The sequence below is a fragment of the Phytophthora ramorum genome, assembly GCF_020800215.1.
Source record: "Phytophthora ramorum isolate Pr-102 chromosome Unknown Phyram_PR-102_s0007, whole genome shotgun sequence".
Lineage (NCBI taxonomy): Eukaryota > Oomycota > Peronosporomycetes > Peronosporales > Peronosporaceae > Phytophthora > Phytophthora ramorum.
This window is the reverse complement of record NW_027150653.1, coordinates 2897354-2915573: the sequence shown is the minus strand read 5'-3', so window position 1 is coordinate 2915573 and position 18220 is coordinate 2897354. Positions and strand designations below refer to the sequence as shown.

The 18220-nt window shown below is 51.1% G+C and overlaps 5 protein-coding genes across 6 annotated transcripts; 3 read left to right on the top strand and 2 right to left on the bottom strand.

The window, feature by feature from the left end:
• Nucleotides 1-231: 231 nt before the first annotated feature.
• Nucleotides 232-666, top strand: KRP23_8929 (uncharacterized protein; the record flags this gene model as incomplete). The annotated part of the gene is made up of 2 exons (XM_067894434.1): nt 232-526; nt 596-666. 2 exons carry the CDS (start codon nt 232-234, stop codon nt 664-666), a joined length of 366 nt encoding a protein of 121 aa, XP_067743868.1.
• A 685-nt stretch (nt 667-1351) lies between these two features.
• Nucleotides 1352-4861, bottom strand: KRP23_8928 (the record flags this gene model as incomplete). 2 transcript variants are annotated; one of them, XM_067894433.1, is made up of 2 exons in its annotated part: nt 1352-2322; nt 3298-4861. In XM_067894433.1, the coding sequence occupies 2 exons, from the start codon at nt 4859-4861 to the stop codon at nt 1352-1354; spliced, it is 2535 nt and encodes an 844-aa protein (XP_067743867.1). The 2 variants fall into 2 exon arrangements, with proteins under 2 accessions (XP_067743867.1, XP_067743866.1); XM_067894432.1 differs by lacking the exon at nt 1352-2322 and having other exon boundaries at nt 3868-3905; nt 3979-4861.
• A 372-nt stretch (nt 4862-5233) lies between these two features.
• Nucleotides 5234-5735, bottom strand: KRP23_8927 (SOSS complex subunit B-like protein; the record flags this gene model as incomplete). Its single annotated transcript, XM_067894431.1, has 2 exons — nt 5234-5281; nt 5352-5735. 2 exons carry the CDS (start codon nt 5733-5735, stop codon nt 5234-5236), a joined length of 432 nt encoding a protein of 143 aa, XP_067743865.1.
• A 138-nt stretch (nt 5736-5873) lies between these two features.
• Nucleotides 5874-9178, top strand: KRP23_8926 (uncharacterized protein; the record flags this gene model as incomplete). The annotated part of the gene is made up of 7 exons (XM_067894430.1): nt 5874-6611; nt 6682-7335; nt 7401-7505; nt 8499-8629; nt 8701-8735; nt 8984-9063; nt 9146-9178. 7 exons carry the CDS (start codon nt 5874-5876, stop codon nt 9176-9178), a joined length of 1776 nt encoding a protein of 591 aa, XP_067743864.1.
• Nucleotides 9179-10769: 1591 nt separating this feature from the next.
• On the top strand, nt 10770-18106 carry KRP23_8925 (BEACH domain-containing protein lvsA; the record flags this gene model as incomplete). Its single annotated transcript, XM_067894429.1, has 5 exons — nt 10770-11201; nt 12189-12935; nt 13887-14085; nt 14509-15389; nt 15485-18106. 5 exons carry the CDS (start codon nt 10770-10772, stop codon nt 18104-18106), a joined length of 4881 nt encoding a protein of 1626 aa, XP_067743863.1.
• Between the last annotated feature and the right edge of the window lie 114 nt (nt 18107-18220).

Genomic DNA, 18220 nt, shown 5'->3' with positions numbered 1-18220 from the left:
GTTTGAATTTGACTTGAGCACGCAGCTTGCACACGCGAGTTCAACAATCGCTCGATGATTGGCTACAGCCGATTTAGTCGATCTATTTCGGTGGTAAGGTTGAAGTTGACGTATGTGTTGCACTCTGTCCATACCGACGACCTTCCACTACACGAGAGCCAACCCTCGATGCGCCATACTGGTGGCCCTTTGCCTTTAGAAAAAGATGGGCCAGAGATTCTCCCTCCGCGGATGACCCAGGCTCAGATACGCTGCGTGGGGATCTCGCAGGCCTCGTACCCTCCCTTCCGCGAGTCCTTTTTCTTTGACCCACGCACCAACACGGCGCTCAAAAAGGGTGGGCAACAACCAAACCAACAGGTTTACGCGCGCGAGTCAAGGCGGATGTGGACGACCCAAGGTCCCAGCATCGATCCGCGTCTGCCAAAGACGACGGTGAAGCCGGGCACCGCATTCCGGAACGAGTGTCTCAGTGCGGATCAACTCTACAGCTCCAACCACAGCTCGTTGGGATACGAAGTTCATCGTAAGTTGTCGAGTTACTTGCGAGGGCTTTTGAAATGCTAACCTCGCCATTTTTGCTGTCATGTTTCAGGCTCCTTGCGAGGTACCAGTCTCTGCAGTACCACCAAGCGCTTCAACACTGTGAGTTTCGTATCAGTTTGACCCAATTTTACGTAGATATCTAACCATTGCTTAGCAGAAAGCTGCCACTCCAGAATGCGTTGGACCTGGGTCGTATGATGTAATGAAGAAACCAAAAGGCCTGCTCACTGACCCACCACCTCGCCAGCAAGGAGTAAGTACTTTTGCATGATCCTGCATGCTTTGGTTCCTACTACGTAGTACTTATTTGGCTGTTACGGTGATTTTAGAATGTTCGACTTGCACAGTGGGGTGGACGGCCAGACTCGAGATCAATGGATAACGCTGGCGAGTGGAAGTATACGTCGGAAATACCATCCGTAACAAAGTTTTCATTCCGGAAGGCGCGCGCTTCCACGTGGATTGAGCAGATAGAGCAACGACAACGGCGAGAAGACCCACGGGCACGGCGCAAATCTGATAGGTGTTCGGGGGTTATTTCTCCAGAACAGCGTCTACCTCACTATTTGCAAGGAACGAGCAACCCCGTGCATACAAATACGACGGCCAGATCTAACAAAACATCGGCAACCCCAGACCCTGGCCGAAATCGATCTCTAGTCGTCTCACTAACGCTATATCCGCAAGTGAGCCCCGATCAAGATTGACGGTTCTTTTCAGCAAATAGTTCATGAGCGTCGTGTCGCTAAGCGCTGGACACGATGTCGAGTACGCTATGAACATTGAGATAAGCTTAAACTAATTTTCATCGATCATTCATCATGCTACCGAAGGAAAAAGTCTTAACTAGTGCTGGGGGTGCTGGGACTACTTCCCCACCCGATGCAGCTTGCTGATCGGAATGACGCCGGCGACTTAGCGGTACCTCAAGACGCCTAGATAGCGGAGAATTGGTTGATGGGAGCAGGCAGGTTCGGAGCTGGTCCAGTGCGAAAATCTCTGCTGTGCCGACTCGACGATCTTCTTGTAGATATCGAGCCATAACTGCGTCCTTGACAGCCAGATGACCTGGTTCCAAGAAGTAGGTGCGTATCGTGTCGTTCTCGCTTATTTGAACTAGATCCGCTCGCTCTTCGATGCGAAACTCGGGGCATCCACGAAGGTGCGCGTACGTGGTCTCCGACAATTGAATACGACCAGCCACGCCTCGAGACTCCATCAGGTTTGCTATGACGGTGTGCCGGCCCCAAATGAGGTAACGAGGTTTCTTAATCCCAACAACACCGCCCACTACATTGCCTGTGTGGATGCCAATCCGCATCTGTAACGTTACGTTTTCTTCGGCGCAGAATCGATCGATCTCGTGCAGCATCTCAACGGCGAAGGCTGCAATAGCTGCTGCGTGGTTCTTGCTGCTTTTATGACCGGGTAGCCCGCCCACAACAATGAAGGCATCGCCAACGGTATCCATCTTGTATACGCCCAAATCGTCAAGGTGGCGGTCGAAAGCCGAGTAAATCTGGTTGAGCATCACGCAGATACCTGCCGGATCAAGTTTAGCACCTAGCGGAGTGAAGCCTACCATATCTGAGTAGAGTAGTGTCACTTCCGCCAGTTCGTCAACAATCGTGGATTGCTGCATGAGTGCCTCAGCGTACTGCTTCGACGGAAGCATATTGGTCAGTAGGTCCTCGCACTTCTGCTTCTCCAGCTCCAATGTACACTTCAGCAAGAAGTCGTGACGCAGACCCAGCTCTCGTTTGTACCCGAAGTGTACTGCCATCCATGATATCGTGAACAGCAGAGAGAAACTCTCGAATATATCCGCCCACGGCTCAGCACGCCGCAGTGATGCACATGCCACAAACACCAGAAAGCCCCACAGGTTGACCAGAACTGCGTTGCGGAAGCGCAATCTCATCACCAGGCCAACTATTACGGCGTGCAACAAGTTCCCGTCCAAGAAGGTAGCCTTCTGTGCCCCCCTTGGCTGTGAGTCCTTGAAAGAAGAAGTGTCGGCCGCCGTAAGTAACTGCAAATTGAGAGCCAATATGAAGACAAGCCCCGTTCCGGTACCCCATCTTTCTTTCAGCCTGGCAAGACGCGGGTATCTTCGCAGCAACTGCACAATTATTAGTAGCAAGACGATTGTTGTGCCGTAGATTGCATACGCCCTAGCGTTTCGCACAGCCTTGTTAGGGAAATCGTCTTTTATGTAGGCTCTGTAGATGATGGTGACGAGCAGGTAGAGAGCACACAGGCATAGTGCCACACAGAACTGTGGGGTGCTATCCCGGTTATGCTCGATACGAAAGCCTCTTTCCATTTCGCTAGCGGTGTTGTTCACGCTCTGAATATTTCGCGGATCCCTCCCGCCGCATTTGCTTTCAGCTGATAATTCAGGAGAGAGGAATTCACTTTCAGGTGCTGCTTGTACTCGCGATACCTTCCCAGGAAACTTTAAGTGGTGACGGGAGTTTTTCCGTCGGAAGTCCAGCGTGAATTTCCGGATTTCAACAGCATTCATGCAGCCAAGGTAGTCATCGCTGCGATGGTGGAGTGGTGATTTGTACTCAAGATCCTTGGTGCGAATGGATTCCTCCACAGCATTTTCGAACGTACTAGACACACCAGAGCACGCGAATCTACCGCAGTGTGACGGTTCTGCATTTTTTCCATCGAGCCAAAAGAGCTGAGTCATGCCTTTTCCCTTAAGGTTCATAGTGCCTCTCTCGGATATGATGAACGCACCAGTGCGTGCAAGCAGCTCTCGAGAGCGGCTACTAATCTGGATCTTGCCAGCACAACCCGATGAGCAAACACGCGACGACGTGTTCACTGTGTCCCCAAAGAGGTGGTAGCTGTAGGTCTTGCTCCCAACAACCCCTGCGACCACAGGACCAGAATGAATGCCCATTTGTAGTTGGATGTCCACACCGTTAAAACTCCAGGACTCCTTTTCACAAATTCGCATCATAGTCAGTGCCATGTCTGCTACCTTCTCGCAGTGAAACGGATCGCGCTGTGGTACTCCCGCCGCGCACATGTATGTCTCCGCGATAGCCTCTACTTTATAAACTCCATGAGCATCCGTAGCGCGATCGAAACAAAAGATAATACGATTCATTAGCTGAACAAGTTCAATAGCCGACGTGTGCTTGGAAAGTGCTTGGAAGTTGCTCACGTAGCAAAACAGGATTGAGACTTCATCGTAACTTTCAGCCAACCCATCAGTGCGGTTGTCCTTCAAGCGCTCCTTAATGTGCACAGGCAGCATTGTTTCTAGTAAGTTGTCTCGGCGCTTGCGCTCATCATCGACTCTTAGCCGCTCCAAGAACTCTTGGCGTACATATCGCTCGCTATGATAAGCAGTAAGTGTGCAAAATGTTATCATGGCGACGTTCGTAGTAGTATCCATGTCATCCCACGTACATTCATGACAGAAAATCACTGCGAATAATCCTTTGACCACCATGTGATAGCAAGCGCATACCGAGGCCATGGTGAAGCGCATACCACTCGCAATGAAGATGACCAAGATGAAAATGAGGTTCATGGCACGAACACTCTTCTGCGACGCAAAAAGCGTGAGTTCATCAGTTTTGGTTCCCGTTGAAGCCTCCTCGGCCTCTTCTTCCAAAGAGCCCGCCAGAAACAAGAAACGCGGAAGCTGGTGGGCAAAATCAAGGAGTAGGTAGTGCGCGAGCAAGTTTCGGTCAAAGTTTCGACGGAACCAGCTAGTGAACGTTGCTGCCTGGAAAATAACCGATAGTGCGAGGATGGCAATACGCGAGACGAACACAGGATTGTTCAGTAATCGTAGCTGGGTCAAGAACTGTGCCACCAGCATGATTACATTGATCAGGATCACAATTTGACTCGCCACTCGCACTTTCTGGGCGACGTACACATTGAAGTGCTTACAGAATGCTTCTTCCTGAACGGTATCACGAAAGCGCAACGGAAATATCTGCATGTCTGCTCTCATTGAGAACTCTGTGACGCTGGTGATGTCTGTGTTCAGGATACGCTCGCTACCTCCAGTCATTCCAATGATGTCACTGGGCTGGACTTTGGCTCCATAACCCATTTCAGGTGAAAGCAAAGTGTGTGGAGATGATAGTTTCCTTGCGCTTTCGTGCACAACAGTGCCCACGGGCAAGAAACCGGCCACCAACGGGTAGAGGATACTTTGACGATGGATGCTTCTCCGTTGCTCCGCTGGTGGCGCCACACACTGGGGAAGTGAACGCTCGTCCGCTGGAGAAGGCGGCATTGCCTCGCGCTGTACCTCCTCATCACGTCCATCCTCCATGCCGTCGATACAGTCTGCTTGTTTCCAGCCTCAGGTCTCTACGATACGCTATCGTGCGTGGTGGAGCGTTGAGTGGCCATGCACCGAGTTCTTGGACGTAGACACTAGCAGAGAGGACTGTAGCGCTGTCATGCACGTCCGAAAATGGTCGTTGCGCGTGACTGCCCTCCCCAATATAGACGTCTCCAAGCCATCAAAAATTTCGTGACTTACGAACAAAAGCTGCTTCCCGTGGTAAATATAAGTGACCGCTGTCATCCACAAAGCATGCAATACCACCATGAAAAAATAAATAGTGCAAGTGCAAACAACACTTGCACCGATGTACCTTTACTTGTCACTCTCCACCACTTCCCCCTCTTCTTCTACTACCTACTTGGCAGCAGCTTTTGGTCTCTTAGCGGGGTTGCGTCCCGGAATCTGCAGTAAAAACAAAAAGTATCAATCAGATCGTCGTTAAAAAATAGCACATAAAGCTGCTGCTTCCCACCAACACGTCCGGGTTCGTGGGGTCCTTGACCCACGTGACGTTGCTGACGTTGTAGCTCTCCTTGAAGAGCAGCAGGAACTCGCCCACGCGCTCCACTTTGCCGCCCCACAGATACACGCGATTGCTCTTGAGCACCAGCTGCGAGCCTCCTAGCTGCAGCACGTCGCCCAGCCGCACGTGCAGCGCCGCCGTCTTGGGCAGCACGAGGCTCACGCAGCCCGAGTCGTCCCCCACCAGCAGCGTCGCGTTGTTGCTGGCGTTGGTCTCGTCCTTGGCGTTGCACTCCAGCACGATAACCTTCACGCTCACCTCCTTGCTGGCCAGCGCCGGGCTCAGATCCTTCACGCGCGTCAAAGTCAGCTTCTTCACACCGCGGGCAGCCATCGTTGCAGGTTAAGCTAGGAACTCCAAGCTACAGCCTATATTTTTTTTTACGTCTACTCAATTTTGGCGACCCGAAAATTGAGTGCATGCAAAAAGCGCTTTGGGTATACCACTCTGATTTTGGGCGGCCTTGAAGACATGAAGCGCATCTTCCAGCGGCGGGTGCGCAGCCCCTCGGCGTCCAGCTCATCCGAGAGTGCGACAGCCGCCGCATCGCCTAATCTATCTCCTAGACGAGCTGCTTCTGCATCCACCAAGGCTTCTACGGCGCGAAATGGCGCAGAACCGGCCGAGAAACGAGTCACAGTCGGGAGCGACGCGCTGCACGCCAAAGTGGCGGCTTTCGCGACGTCTGTGCGCGAGGACGAGCGACAACAAGCGCTGATCTTTCTCCGTGACGCCCTGGTGAACTCCTCGGACGACAATAAGCTGCTGAACGAGCGAGAGGCCAACACTCTCGTCAGTGTGAGCGCCCAGAGGCTGCGTGGCAGCTTCAGTCGCGCCCTGGAGCTGTTCAATGGTGGGAGGCTGGACGGCAATGCAGACGCCACGTTCCTATTGGCTGCTGAGTCAGAGGAGAGGAACCAAGTGCTGCAATTGCTGCAGATTCTCAAGGTTCTACTGGTCAAGGGGGACAAGGCCCAAGCTCTTCTGCTGGTTGGGGAGAGAATCCCGTCGACTTTTGTTAAGGTGGTGAAGGCGCTCAGTGGTGCAGATGCAGCTGGTGCTGGAGAGTTGGTGGAGCTGATGCTGGACGTGTTGGCGGTGCTGGTGACGTCGCCTGAAGCTGTGCAGGAGCTGAACGAGTCCAGCACTTTGCATCGGATTTTTCACTTGGCTTTCCAGGAGCAGAGACAGCAGATGTCCGTCGTGAAGGTATTCAGTTATTTTGCATTGGGTTGCTGGATGGGGACGTGACAATTATCTTTGTGTGGCATTGGGTCAGGTAGTGGAGGCTCTGGTCCAGAGTTTACAGCCGAACAGGTGGAGATCGATGGTGAAGCAATTGTATGAGGAGCGTTGCCTTATTGATTTGATACATAATGCCAACGGAACGGGCGTGCTAGCGAAGGCTGTACTGGTCACGGCGCTGTCGTTGAGAAGTGCAACTGTTGTGGGTCTGTCCGACTTGCACAGACAGATGCACACGGACCGACAGCGACACAAGATTCTGGCTATGTTTATACAGATGTTTGAATCCCGACAACGAGCAATCGGCAAAGAAGATGTGGCATCAGCGTCTCTAGCATCTTTTCGCCAAGATGACCAAGACCTGGCTGATGCTGTTGCAGAGCTGTGCTTATCGGGGAATGAAAGCCCACTCCCAAGAAGCGATATTCACCAGAACAAGGCGTTCAGGCTGGCTTTTGATGCGACGCCTTCCGTTGTCGGACAGTCTCTGTTTAACGCGGAGGCGTTTGGGTTGCTTTCAGACATACTCACGTATCTACATGGTAAAACAAAGTTTGAGGAAGAGCACAAGAGTGAAGACCACGTCTGTGAGGTATTGCGAGGCGACCGTGAGCGGCTTGAGTGCCATTTTCTTGAGAAGCTTTGCCAGATAGTCGTGACGTATCGATTCGACTACGAGTTTGTGAGCGTACGTGTTGCATATCTCGTGAAGTTTGGCCTCTGAGGGAAAGATTAATTGTTGGTTCTGCACAGAAAAGCAACGTTATAACGCGGATCATCGAGCAGCTTGATGACTATTCGGAGATGGCACAGCATACCGTTCTGTCAGTGCTCTCTGCGATTGCCATTGAAGCGAAGGTAATTCCATTCACCGAACTTGCTGCTATCAACGCATTCATCCGGAAGGTCAGTTCGAAAAGGTGGTGTGAAACGTTCGACGTATGCTAGATACCAACCGTTAACTTAGCTTTTGCCAAACAGGATACATTTCAAAGACGCTCCATTCATGCTCTGCTCGCGTTCGGTGCGAATTTGCTTCGGTTTGACGACGCATACCACGAAGTATTTCGCTCAGTTGGTCTTGTGAGTACACTGGTGGCGCTCTTTCTCGATCAGACACACACTATTTGCTCCGATGCAGCGTCAACCCAAATCAGGGTGGAATATCCAACACGGGCAGTCGGTGGTGGTCATCCAGATGATACGTTTAGCGATCCGGCTTACGCTAATGAAAATGCAATCGTCTCTTTGTTGGCACCACATTGCCATCAAAGAGCACGGCGGTGCGGTCCGCGCCGTAGTGCGATGGGGCGAACGGATTACCTTGTTCTCGTCGACATCATGAAACTGTTTGCTGATGGAGTCCACGGTGATACTATCACTATGCAGGAGCAGTACTTTGAGCGTACGCTGTGCGGATTACCCATGCTCGAGTGCGTTTGCGAATTGATTGGAAATATTTCTTTTCAGCCGGAGGGTCTTACATTATGGGGATCCATCGTCCGGCTATCGTTGGATTTGCATCGTGGCGATGAAGTTCTCCGCAACGTAGTCAACAGCCTTTTGCAAGCTATTCGCTACGTAACACTGGCAGTCTACTTCCCGGAGGATGGAGAAGTCACGCTAGCATTTCCAGGAAATCTGGCCGTATTGCAAGGAGCACTTGCGTATCTCGAGTCACTAGTGTGTTCCAACAATTCATCTGTGGCGAGTTCACTGCAGTACGGAGCTCGTCGCAGTGAGCAAAGTTTCTCTTTATGCGAAGCGCCGGAGCGAGGTCGAGTTTTCGATGCTTTGTTGGATTGCGATATCATTTTATCGCTGCTTGGAACGTTGTGTGCGGTGGCAAAGAAGTGGGAGGTTACTGCTGGCGCTATTAACGACGTCGATGATGACAACGCTCGCTCTGCAATGGTGTTGTCGCTGCAGTCGATTTTTTCTCTTGTTACGACTAACAAGGAAGCGGAGCGACAATTTCTCAGGTATGCATCGCTTACGATTTCTTGAGTAGTACTCCGTCCTGCTTCTCACACTCACCATTTTGTTATTCCAGCTCAATTTCGTTCGGTACCTTTGGTGACTTAATCGGTAGCTTACTCTCGCACTACAAAAATGGATCCGTAGCAAGGAATGCTTCCAAAACTGCAAGCGGTGGTGACGTTTTGGAAGCAGATGCACTCGTCTTTTTTTGTGTTTGTTACTGTATTGGTTTTTCAGTGGGAGATTATGAGATGACTTGTCTTGGCGGAAACGTTTCTTCACCCTCGACACTGCCGATAGATGGATGTTGCTCGGCTGCTTTGCGCTACCCTCAATTGTTTGCTGTTGCGATCCAGCTTATGAGTCTTTGGGCTGGAGAGCTCGATATGAATTCTACACGACAACTGATGGGCGTCCTCATACGTATTTCGACAGTGTACGTGAAAGCTGCTTTCACTGCCCATGTGTTTGCTGATTCGATTCTCTGGTGTATAACTGACACTTGTGTGCTGATTCAGCCCCGGGAACTCATATCGCCTGGCGTCTGCTAATATTTTAGAGATCTTGCTGAAATCCTTTACGGCAGCATCTCGCAACACCAAAGGATTATTCGAGTCGAACGAAAGCTTGCTTTCACAAGCACTGCTGTGGGAAAGCAACCCGTTTCATGAACTCGCTGTTTCTCTTGTAGAAAACGTCGCTCTTGCTAGTGTTTCTCTATCAGCGGCAAACTACTGGGTTAAAATGCTGATGTCTTTGTGCCGCGATCGGCGACGACAGTCTACAAAATGGAGGAAGGCGGAACATTTGTCGCGATTGAAGTCGAGAGTGCAAAAAACTATGGATTCTCGAACAACAAAGGAGAGCACCCCCGTTTTGGCGAAGGAGGCACCTGCAACCCCCATTCCGACTTTGATGAGACTGTTGTTGAAGTTGACTTCGGCTACATTTGATCACACACAGGGAGCGCCTGCCATTGAGTTTGACGTATCAAGGGAAGGATTCGGATGTCTTCAAATCCCCGATATCAATGCCAGGTCTGCGTCTTCAATCGAGCCTGGTACATCTGCGCCATCTTTATCAACTTTTTCACATAACTCTAAAGTTTGGCCTCCACCCGATGGATACTCGGTCATGGTATGGTTTCGAGTGGATTCGTTTGAACGAAAAGAGGAGCGTGAGAAGCTATACCGAGAGTGTTTTATGTCGAACACGTGCATTCATTGCCGCGGAAAAGTGCAGGACGAGTATGTATTGAAATGTTCCCACCGAGCGTGCCGAGGATGTGTTGAGGCGCTTCTGAACAGTGGCGGTGAGTGCGTCGTTTGCAATCCACCAATGTTCTATCTCTTTCGACTTCGCTCAAGCGACGGCAAGTCGGTTAGTGAAGCGTTTCTAAAAGGAGGGAAGCTTTACATGCGAACGAGCTCAAACCGCGCCTCAGTCTACCAATTTTCGCATACGCCAATCAAGACGAGGCAATGGCATCACGTCGTTTTCACTCATGCTAAGCAGCGCTTCCAGTCCAGCATGGTTTCCTGCTACTTGAATGGGATTTTGCAGGAAAATGTAAAGATTTCATATCCGTCCAGCATCTCGGGCAGCCAGCCACTAAGTGGGCTGGTAGGCGTGCCATCTCAGGCTCGTCGGTGTTCCAGTGTGAGATGGATGGTAGGGCCATTTTACTTGCTTGACCTACCAGTTTCGGCGCCAGTGGTTAATGCCGTGTTCGCAGCGGGGCCATCCTACGACCGGCTATTCTTCGGCGCTGCTGGAAACAACGAAATCGCGGCTACATTTGATCATCTGAGCATAACGAACATGGAGGTGCTTGATTCATACATGTGGGACCCTGTTCGGTCGCTTATCGATTCCGTCGATGTTGAGCGTAGTGGGCGTAACAAGCTTCTCCGCCGGAGTTTATCGCTTGCTTCAGCTGCATCGAGTACGGCTGCAGCTATCGTCCAGGATATCAAGTTAAGTGCTAACGTCTTTTCTCGCATTCCTAGCGCTGTGCCATTGATCCATCTTCCCGTCCCGTCTGAAAGGATTGTCGTGGCATACTCAGCCAGAAATGGAGTAGCGAACGAGTTGCTGATTATTCCCAACAGTAGGCTTGATGGTCGTCCAAGTGGGCATCTCATGGGAGGGACTGTGCTGTGTGAGGCCGCGACAATGGCATCTGCCATGTTCGACATCAGTAGCTCTGGGTGTCAAATTGCGTACGGGCTGCTAGACGAAGCTTCGACAGACGAGGAAGTGGAGTTGGCTCTCAGTCTACTCTGGCTTTTCATGCAAGGTGACTCGCGCAATCTGGCAGCGATGGAGTATGATCATGGCTATGGCGTTGTGAACTATCTTCTACACAAGAAGGCATCGTTTTTAAACACCACATGCCTACAGATTATTTTTCGTATTGTTGGTGTGGAAATCGAGCTAGAGAAGCCAGAACGGCAATTGGAAACGATAGCTCAAATTTCCCCGGACAGTGCGATCCGTAATGTGCAAGCGTTGCAGTACTTTGTTCTGGACTACTCACTCTGGCAGAAGGCGCCTGGTGTGGATACTGCAAAGGTACTCTTTTCAACACTTTACTCGTGCTTGGCTGCTGACGACGAGGCGATTCGTGAACGAAATCGAGCACAGCTGCAATCAATGAGCTTCATCCGGCAGTTACTTTACGTTCTAATGGATGCAACCGTCACGGTCGATCTTCTACGAGTTATTGTAGACGTAATATTGGTTTGCTTGACGAGCCCCAATCGTGAGTCAACTGTGGAATCAAATTTTGCAGACGTAACGAGCTTCCTTGCAGCCACGTTGTCTCCACGCTTTGGCCACTACAGGGGAGAAGCTGCCGAAGAAGAAATCATTGTGGAAGAAGACGATGAAAGGCGCAACGCAAGCGATGAAGATGGTGCTCGTTTTAAAGCGCATACCCTTGCGAGTCCTACAGCTAGACTGTGCCTAAGTCCCAGGGGCTCTCAAAGAATAGATCGTAATTGTTGGAACGTACAGCAAGGGCAAAAGGTATCAGAATTGAAGCCTGGCCCTACAAAGTGGGTAAATGCACATTTAATCTCGCATCAAGCCAAGATCCAGGAGCTTCTATTGGAAACACTCTTGAAGGCGGTGCAAAAACTGGATATAAAGGAAAGCAAAGATTACCAAGATGATCCGGACAGCTCAGTAATAGAGTTGGGTGTTAGCAATGCAGTCAAAATGGCTGCTGCATCAAGTAACACGAGTGGTGCTGGAGCTTCACGAATGCAATTACCAAGCGCGACTCGACTGACAGGTTTCCGTAAGTATCTGGGTCTACGCTGGATTGAATATTTCCTATTTCCAGGTGACGAGACCGAATTTTCATTTGGTATTACTCCATCAACAGTTATTGCAGCGCTGAGACTGCTGTGCACGCTGCTTGGAAATCCACGATACGAAAATGTTTTCAAGAAAGAGGGGTACTATCGCTTGTTGGCTCAGGGTTTACCGTGTAATCACGCGGTTTTCAGCAATGTCGCGGTGAATTCAAACGTGATGCATTTCCCCTTCGAGAAGATGTGGTACGCTCTATTCAGTGCGCTCTTGGGGCCACCGATCGATGGCATACCTCATGAAATTCGACTTGACAATGAATACCTCGACAAGGATTTTGAAGTGAACGTCCAGCGAGATCGTATCGTGAATTCCAGTATTTTGATTGTAATTATGATATTGCTCCGCCGCCACTTCAACGATCCTGTGGCCATGGTGAGTACCACTGGGGAGCCCTCCACAGATGAGTCAACATCTACTGCGATGAGTCAAGAACATTTCCCTGGCATCAAAATGGAGCAAGATGGCGTGAAACCTTCTACAACAGTGCCGCCAACTTTGCTCGATCAAACCGACATCTATCATCTTGAAGTTCTCGACTTTCTGCAGCACATTTTCGAAAGTATGCCAAGTTTGCACGCCTTGTTTTTGTCGGGAAGTGAGAAAATGCGGCTGGAGTTCATGGAGGAGTTGACACGGTTGATTTGCGCGGCCGCGAGAGCTTACTTAGTCGTGCACTATCCGTATCCACGTGAACACATTATTCAAGTTTTGCAGGACAAACAAGTTGTCGTGACTGATTATAGCGTGGATGTAGGTCGAGCAGAGCTGGCAGAGGAGGCGGCAGCAGCGGACTCAAACGGAAGTGACCCATTTTTGCACCATACGGTTGCAGCGCGTGGCCTGCGACTGTTAATTGCGCTGCTGATGAAATTTCTACTGGACGCTCCAAACGGCCATGATCTTGTCGAAGACTATGTGAATGGCACGGTGAGCTCATCAGTCGTGCTTCCTCCTTTACATAGTGGGCTTCTCTTACGTTTCCAGAGCCTTGTCGTGATGGGTCTTCTTGATCACATACGAGCAAAGTTTGACGATGACGATATTTTGGTGAAGCACAAGCACTTTGGAGAAAATGTGCGCGAGTTTGTGAAATTTGTAGTTGACAAGATGCACAGTTGGCAAAGAGCACAACATGGCGATGGTTGCCCGCCAGCATTTGCTTGCTGTGGACGAGCACATTTCCTTGGTGGTCCGTCTCGGTTACTAGAGCTGGTTCTTTTTGTACTGAGTGGAACGACTGTCGGGCTTGCTGGTATTGACGGGAGTAGTTCTTTTTCACTCGCGGCCCCTTCGCCTTCATCATTTGGAGAAATGCTTTCTGAAAAGCTAAACAAAGGGAAAACGCGACGTCCATTTCGACAGTTGATGGGTCGAATGAATATGTCCCGCTCTGCAGATGTTGAAAACTTACTGTCGGAGCTGTACAAAGCGCTAAATGCCGTGATTTTGCACGTTTTTCACGGCAGAGGCGCTGAAGTTGGAGACGAGGAGCTCGAAGCCATGCTGCAGCAGATTCATACGCACCGCGAAGTTGTTCTCGGTTCACAACCCAACCAAGACATAACATTTGTTTCATGTTTGTGCCGGTACCTACTTCAACTTCTGTCTGACTCGAGTTCACCATCACTTCAAGAGGCGGCAGCACACCTTTGGATAGATCTCATGATCTGTCAGCGGGCATGTACAACTGAATTACTGACTGTCGAGATACGAAAAACGGGGGCGCCACCATATTCGGTAAACTTGATGAAGAATGGCTTCGATGTGTTGTTGGAATGCAGTAGAATATCAAACAATCCTACAGAGGGGTGCATTGTGCAGTCTCCACCCTTTATCAAGTTTTCCAAGTGGCTGGAGCTTGTAGGTCCACCCTTAAAGGAACTAGAGAATAACTTGGATCGCATATTCATCAACACACTGCTGGAGACAAAGGAAACTGTGCACGAGGTGTGGGCGGCTTACCACAAGAAGGCGTCACATCGCAAAGCCAAGTACGAGAAACAGTTTGATGCGCGGTACGACTGGTTTGTATCGATGGAGAACGAATACGTCGAGTCGTTGTTACGTGCACAGCAAAGTGAGTTTCGTCGTCTGCTCAAGTGGAAACAAGACCGCGTGGACCGTCAAAAGTTTATCGTACGCCAACGGGGACACTTACAGCGAGAATTTCAACAAAACATGTTTGGACCACCTGTAGTGAACAGTAAGGAGGAAAGGGCCGATAAAGCCGCAGCGGTCACCACTTGTGATCCCATACTCATGACGGAGATTGCAAACCAAAGCAGGTATGAATTTGGCTCGCGATCTCATCAGCACCACTCTTGGCGGTTAGATTTTACAGAAGGCCCGTACCGAATGCGAAAACGGCTCTCGCGAATAATCCAGCCTTCGGAGAGTATGCACAGTCTGCGAGGCCAACAATCATCGCCGTCGAGATTATATGGAGTTAGGAATGAAGCGACAACTGGCTCAAGGGATAACGATGATGTGAATACCTCAGAACTTCCGCATCGTCGTTACTCGGACTCGGATGTGGAGTTAAGTGCCACAGGTTCTCGTGAGAGGTCTGGACGTGTGACTACCAAGCATCGTATCACGCGGCAAACATCTGATGAAAGTGTGGCAGGAAACAATCAGCATCCGGCTATGAAGAGAGCATTTGCCACAAGTGCGTCGTCGTCTGCTGTTCTTAGCACAACGGAGCGACTCCACAAGGGATCATTCGAAGCTTTATTCAACAAGTATGTGAAGAGTGAGCGGCGAGCATCCCGACACGAGAGTTTTCGGTTCAGTCGGCTGTCAGCCCGCCAGGAGAGTATCGTTGATCATGATGAGAGTGCCGACGATGCAGAGGAGAAGGCTGGTGATTCCGATATCGTAGAGGGCTCCACTACTTCTGAAGTTACAACCAGTTCTAGCAACGTGTGGTTGGAAGAAAGTGTTGACGAAAAACTGCGACCGCTCTTAATGCCGGGTGACGAGATCACCGATATCTACGATTGTTTGCGAATTGATGGCACAGATTCCTGTCCGGGTGTGTTTTTGCTTTGCAATGACCATATATATATCATCGACAACTACCAGCGGCTGAGTCAGCATACTACCCCACCGCAGGGTGGTATTGGCAGTGATTATGCTCGGCAAACCTCGCAGATTCGCGTGACAGAGGTTCCACGAGGGTCCACAACATTGTTGGAGCGTCGATTAAGCTGGCGGCTTCAGCAATCTCCCCAACAGACTCAGACACCTGTGTCGAGGTCAAAAAACATTCACCAGTGCAGATTTTGGGGCTATGACGACATTACAGAGCTACACAAGCGAAGATATCAACTACGACACGTTGCCCTCGAGATTTTTGCTAATGACGGCAGAAACTATTTGGTACGTTCGTGTCTTCTGTACATATAGTGCTTCGACGTACTAGTCAATTGTTGTTGGCACTTCAAGCGTTTACTAAAAGTCTCCATTTGTTGCAGGTTACCTTGGAGTCGTCTGAACAGCGTGAGCACGTATTTCATGCGCTCTTGAACAAATGTCCGAACGTTCAAGGAGCTGCCAGTGGCCTCGATGGTGTGTCGGGGCGAGGTGATTTATATTCACAACTGCGCAAACTATTACGCAACACCATGACGGAGCGCTGGGTTCAAGGAGATATATCCAATTTCGCCTACCTCATGCATCTGAACACGCTTGCTGGGAGGTCTTACAATGACCTAACGCAATATCCCGTGTTTCCGTGGATCCTGGCTGATTACGACTCGGAGGTCCTGGACGTTAATGATCCAGATATGTATCGAGATTTGAGCAAACCCATGGGGGCCCTTCGGCGTGAAGAAGAATTTCGAGCTCGCTACGAAGGATTGTTAGAATCCGTGGGTGGTGCTGACGACGATGGTGAGATTGATCATCCGCTAAGCTCGCGTCCGTTTCATTATGGTACGCACTACTCGTCTGCAGCCATTACACTGCACTACCTTATGCGACTCGAGCCGTTCACGTCGCACTTTCGGCGTCTACATGGTGGAAAGTTCGATCATGCAGACAGATTGTTCACGAGTATTGGCGGCGCTTGGAAGAGTGCTGCAGGGTTTGAAGGGGCTCAAAACGGCACTCAAGACGTGAAAGAACTCACCCCCGAGTTCTTCTACTTGCCAGAATTTCTTGAAAACGTGAACGAGTGCGCGTTTGGTACGAGCCAGACAGGCGTCGTTGTAGGTGATGTGGAGCTCCCTCCATGGGCTAACGGCTCGCCAAGCGAGTTTGTGCGATTGAACCGTGCAGCACTCGAAAGTTCCTACGTATCGGCGAATCTGCACCATTGGATCGATTTGATATTCGGTTATAAGCAGCAGGGCCAAGAAGCGGTTGAAGCCTGTAACGTGTTTTATCACCTCACGTATGAAGGATCAGTGGACCTCGATGCAATCACGGACCCCTCGACCAAGCGCGCGATTCTAGATCAGATCACGGAGTTTGGCCAAACGCCATCTCAACTTTTCCGGACCCCACACCCGGCGCGTGCAACTGTCTCCGTGAGCAGCACCACCTCAACGAATAGTTCGCTTTTCGCCAGCTCAGTGGGGCTGTTGTCAGGTGCCAACAATGCTCAAAGTGGGTCCAACGTACCAACCGAAAGTGGAGCAAGCCTGTCTGCGAAAGTGGCCGACAAGCGGATGGCTACTTCCCCCGTGACTGCTCGCGCTGCCCTTGCGAATTCTTTTCTGGAGGGAGGGGAACTCATTACACGGATGCAAACTATCCTCTCGAGCGGGCCAGGGCTTAGCGGTACTTTTGTCGGCGGGACCGAAGCGATACTCACTCCTGTTCTGGAGAATTCGGCGCTGCTACAGCAAGAGCCGCGACGACTGGTCCCTGTTAATCCTCTCCTTGCATTCTATCGACGCGGGCATCAATTCTCTTGCCTGAATTCAGGTAGCAGTGCCAGCATTCAAGATATCGCGTGGACCATCGGCGGAGTTGGGCGAGAGGAAAAGGTGGTGGCAATGGGGCCGAAATGCCTCTTGATTCCGCCGCGCAACAGCGAATACCTTGCGTGGGGGTTCCAGGACCGCTCGGTGAAGGTAATTTCGACCGGTTCTGCGGAGATCGGGGGCCATGGGGGTGACTCGAAGGTGGTTGCGTGCTTGGAGTTGGATGTGGAAATCGATGTAGCCACGATCACTACTGATGGCCGCATTGTGATCACGAGCAGCCCAGGTTTGCCGGTGCTACGGATGTGGCGCTTCAATTCGACTCGGCGCTCCTTGGCCGCCTCTATTGCAGCAGCTTCAGGGTCGTCTTCCGCGGCGGCTGCCTCGTCCTCGGCTGCAGCAGTTGCAACATCGCTGGCGGCTGCCTCGTCTTTGAGTGCACCTCATCGCAGGCGCACGTACACAACCATGGGGACATCCAGTACGAGATCGCTTACGTTGATGGGGTCGATCGTCTCACCTGCCCACCACCAACGCATAACGGCGCTGCAAGCCAGTCGAGCGTACAGCATTCTTGTGAGCGGTTGTGCTGGCGGCGTGGCTGTGCTCTGGGACCTAAATCGACGCCGATTCATCCGTCAGCTGCCACCCATCTGCGGTCAAGACGATGGTACTAGTGGCAACGCAAAAGGCATCGCGGCAATTTGCATCAACGAGGTGGCGGGCGACATCATCGTGGCAGCAGGTGCGACGTTCGGCGTGTACAACGTCAATGGAGTGCTCCGCGTACGTTTGGATGACAGCGTCGTGGTGTTCCAGGACCCAAACGCGCTCTCGCCAGTCTTCATCACGTCACTGGCAGTGAACCGCGGGGAAGCATGCGAGTGGAGCGCCGAGAAACACGTCGTGACTGGCCACGCCGACGGGACGCTGTGCGTCTGGGCGTACTCGCAAGCTGGTGGTCGGGACCAGAATGCCCAGCCTCGTCGAAAAGATGACTGGGTCATCGAGCTGCAGGGACGCCACAAAGTGGCACCAAGCAGCGCCATCACCGCCGTCTGCGTCACGCCCGACAAGCGCAAACTCTTCACAGGCACGCAGGACGGACAGCTCTCCGTCTGGACAGCATCCATCTCCAGCTCGTCCCCCACGGTGATGCCTCGCTAGAAAAATACTCACTTCAACATCAAAGAATGACAGCAAAGTTTACATACACCACTCTACAACTTTGCGATAAATTTACTCTACAACTTTGCGTCTCCACAAGAAAAATACCAAATG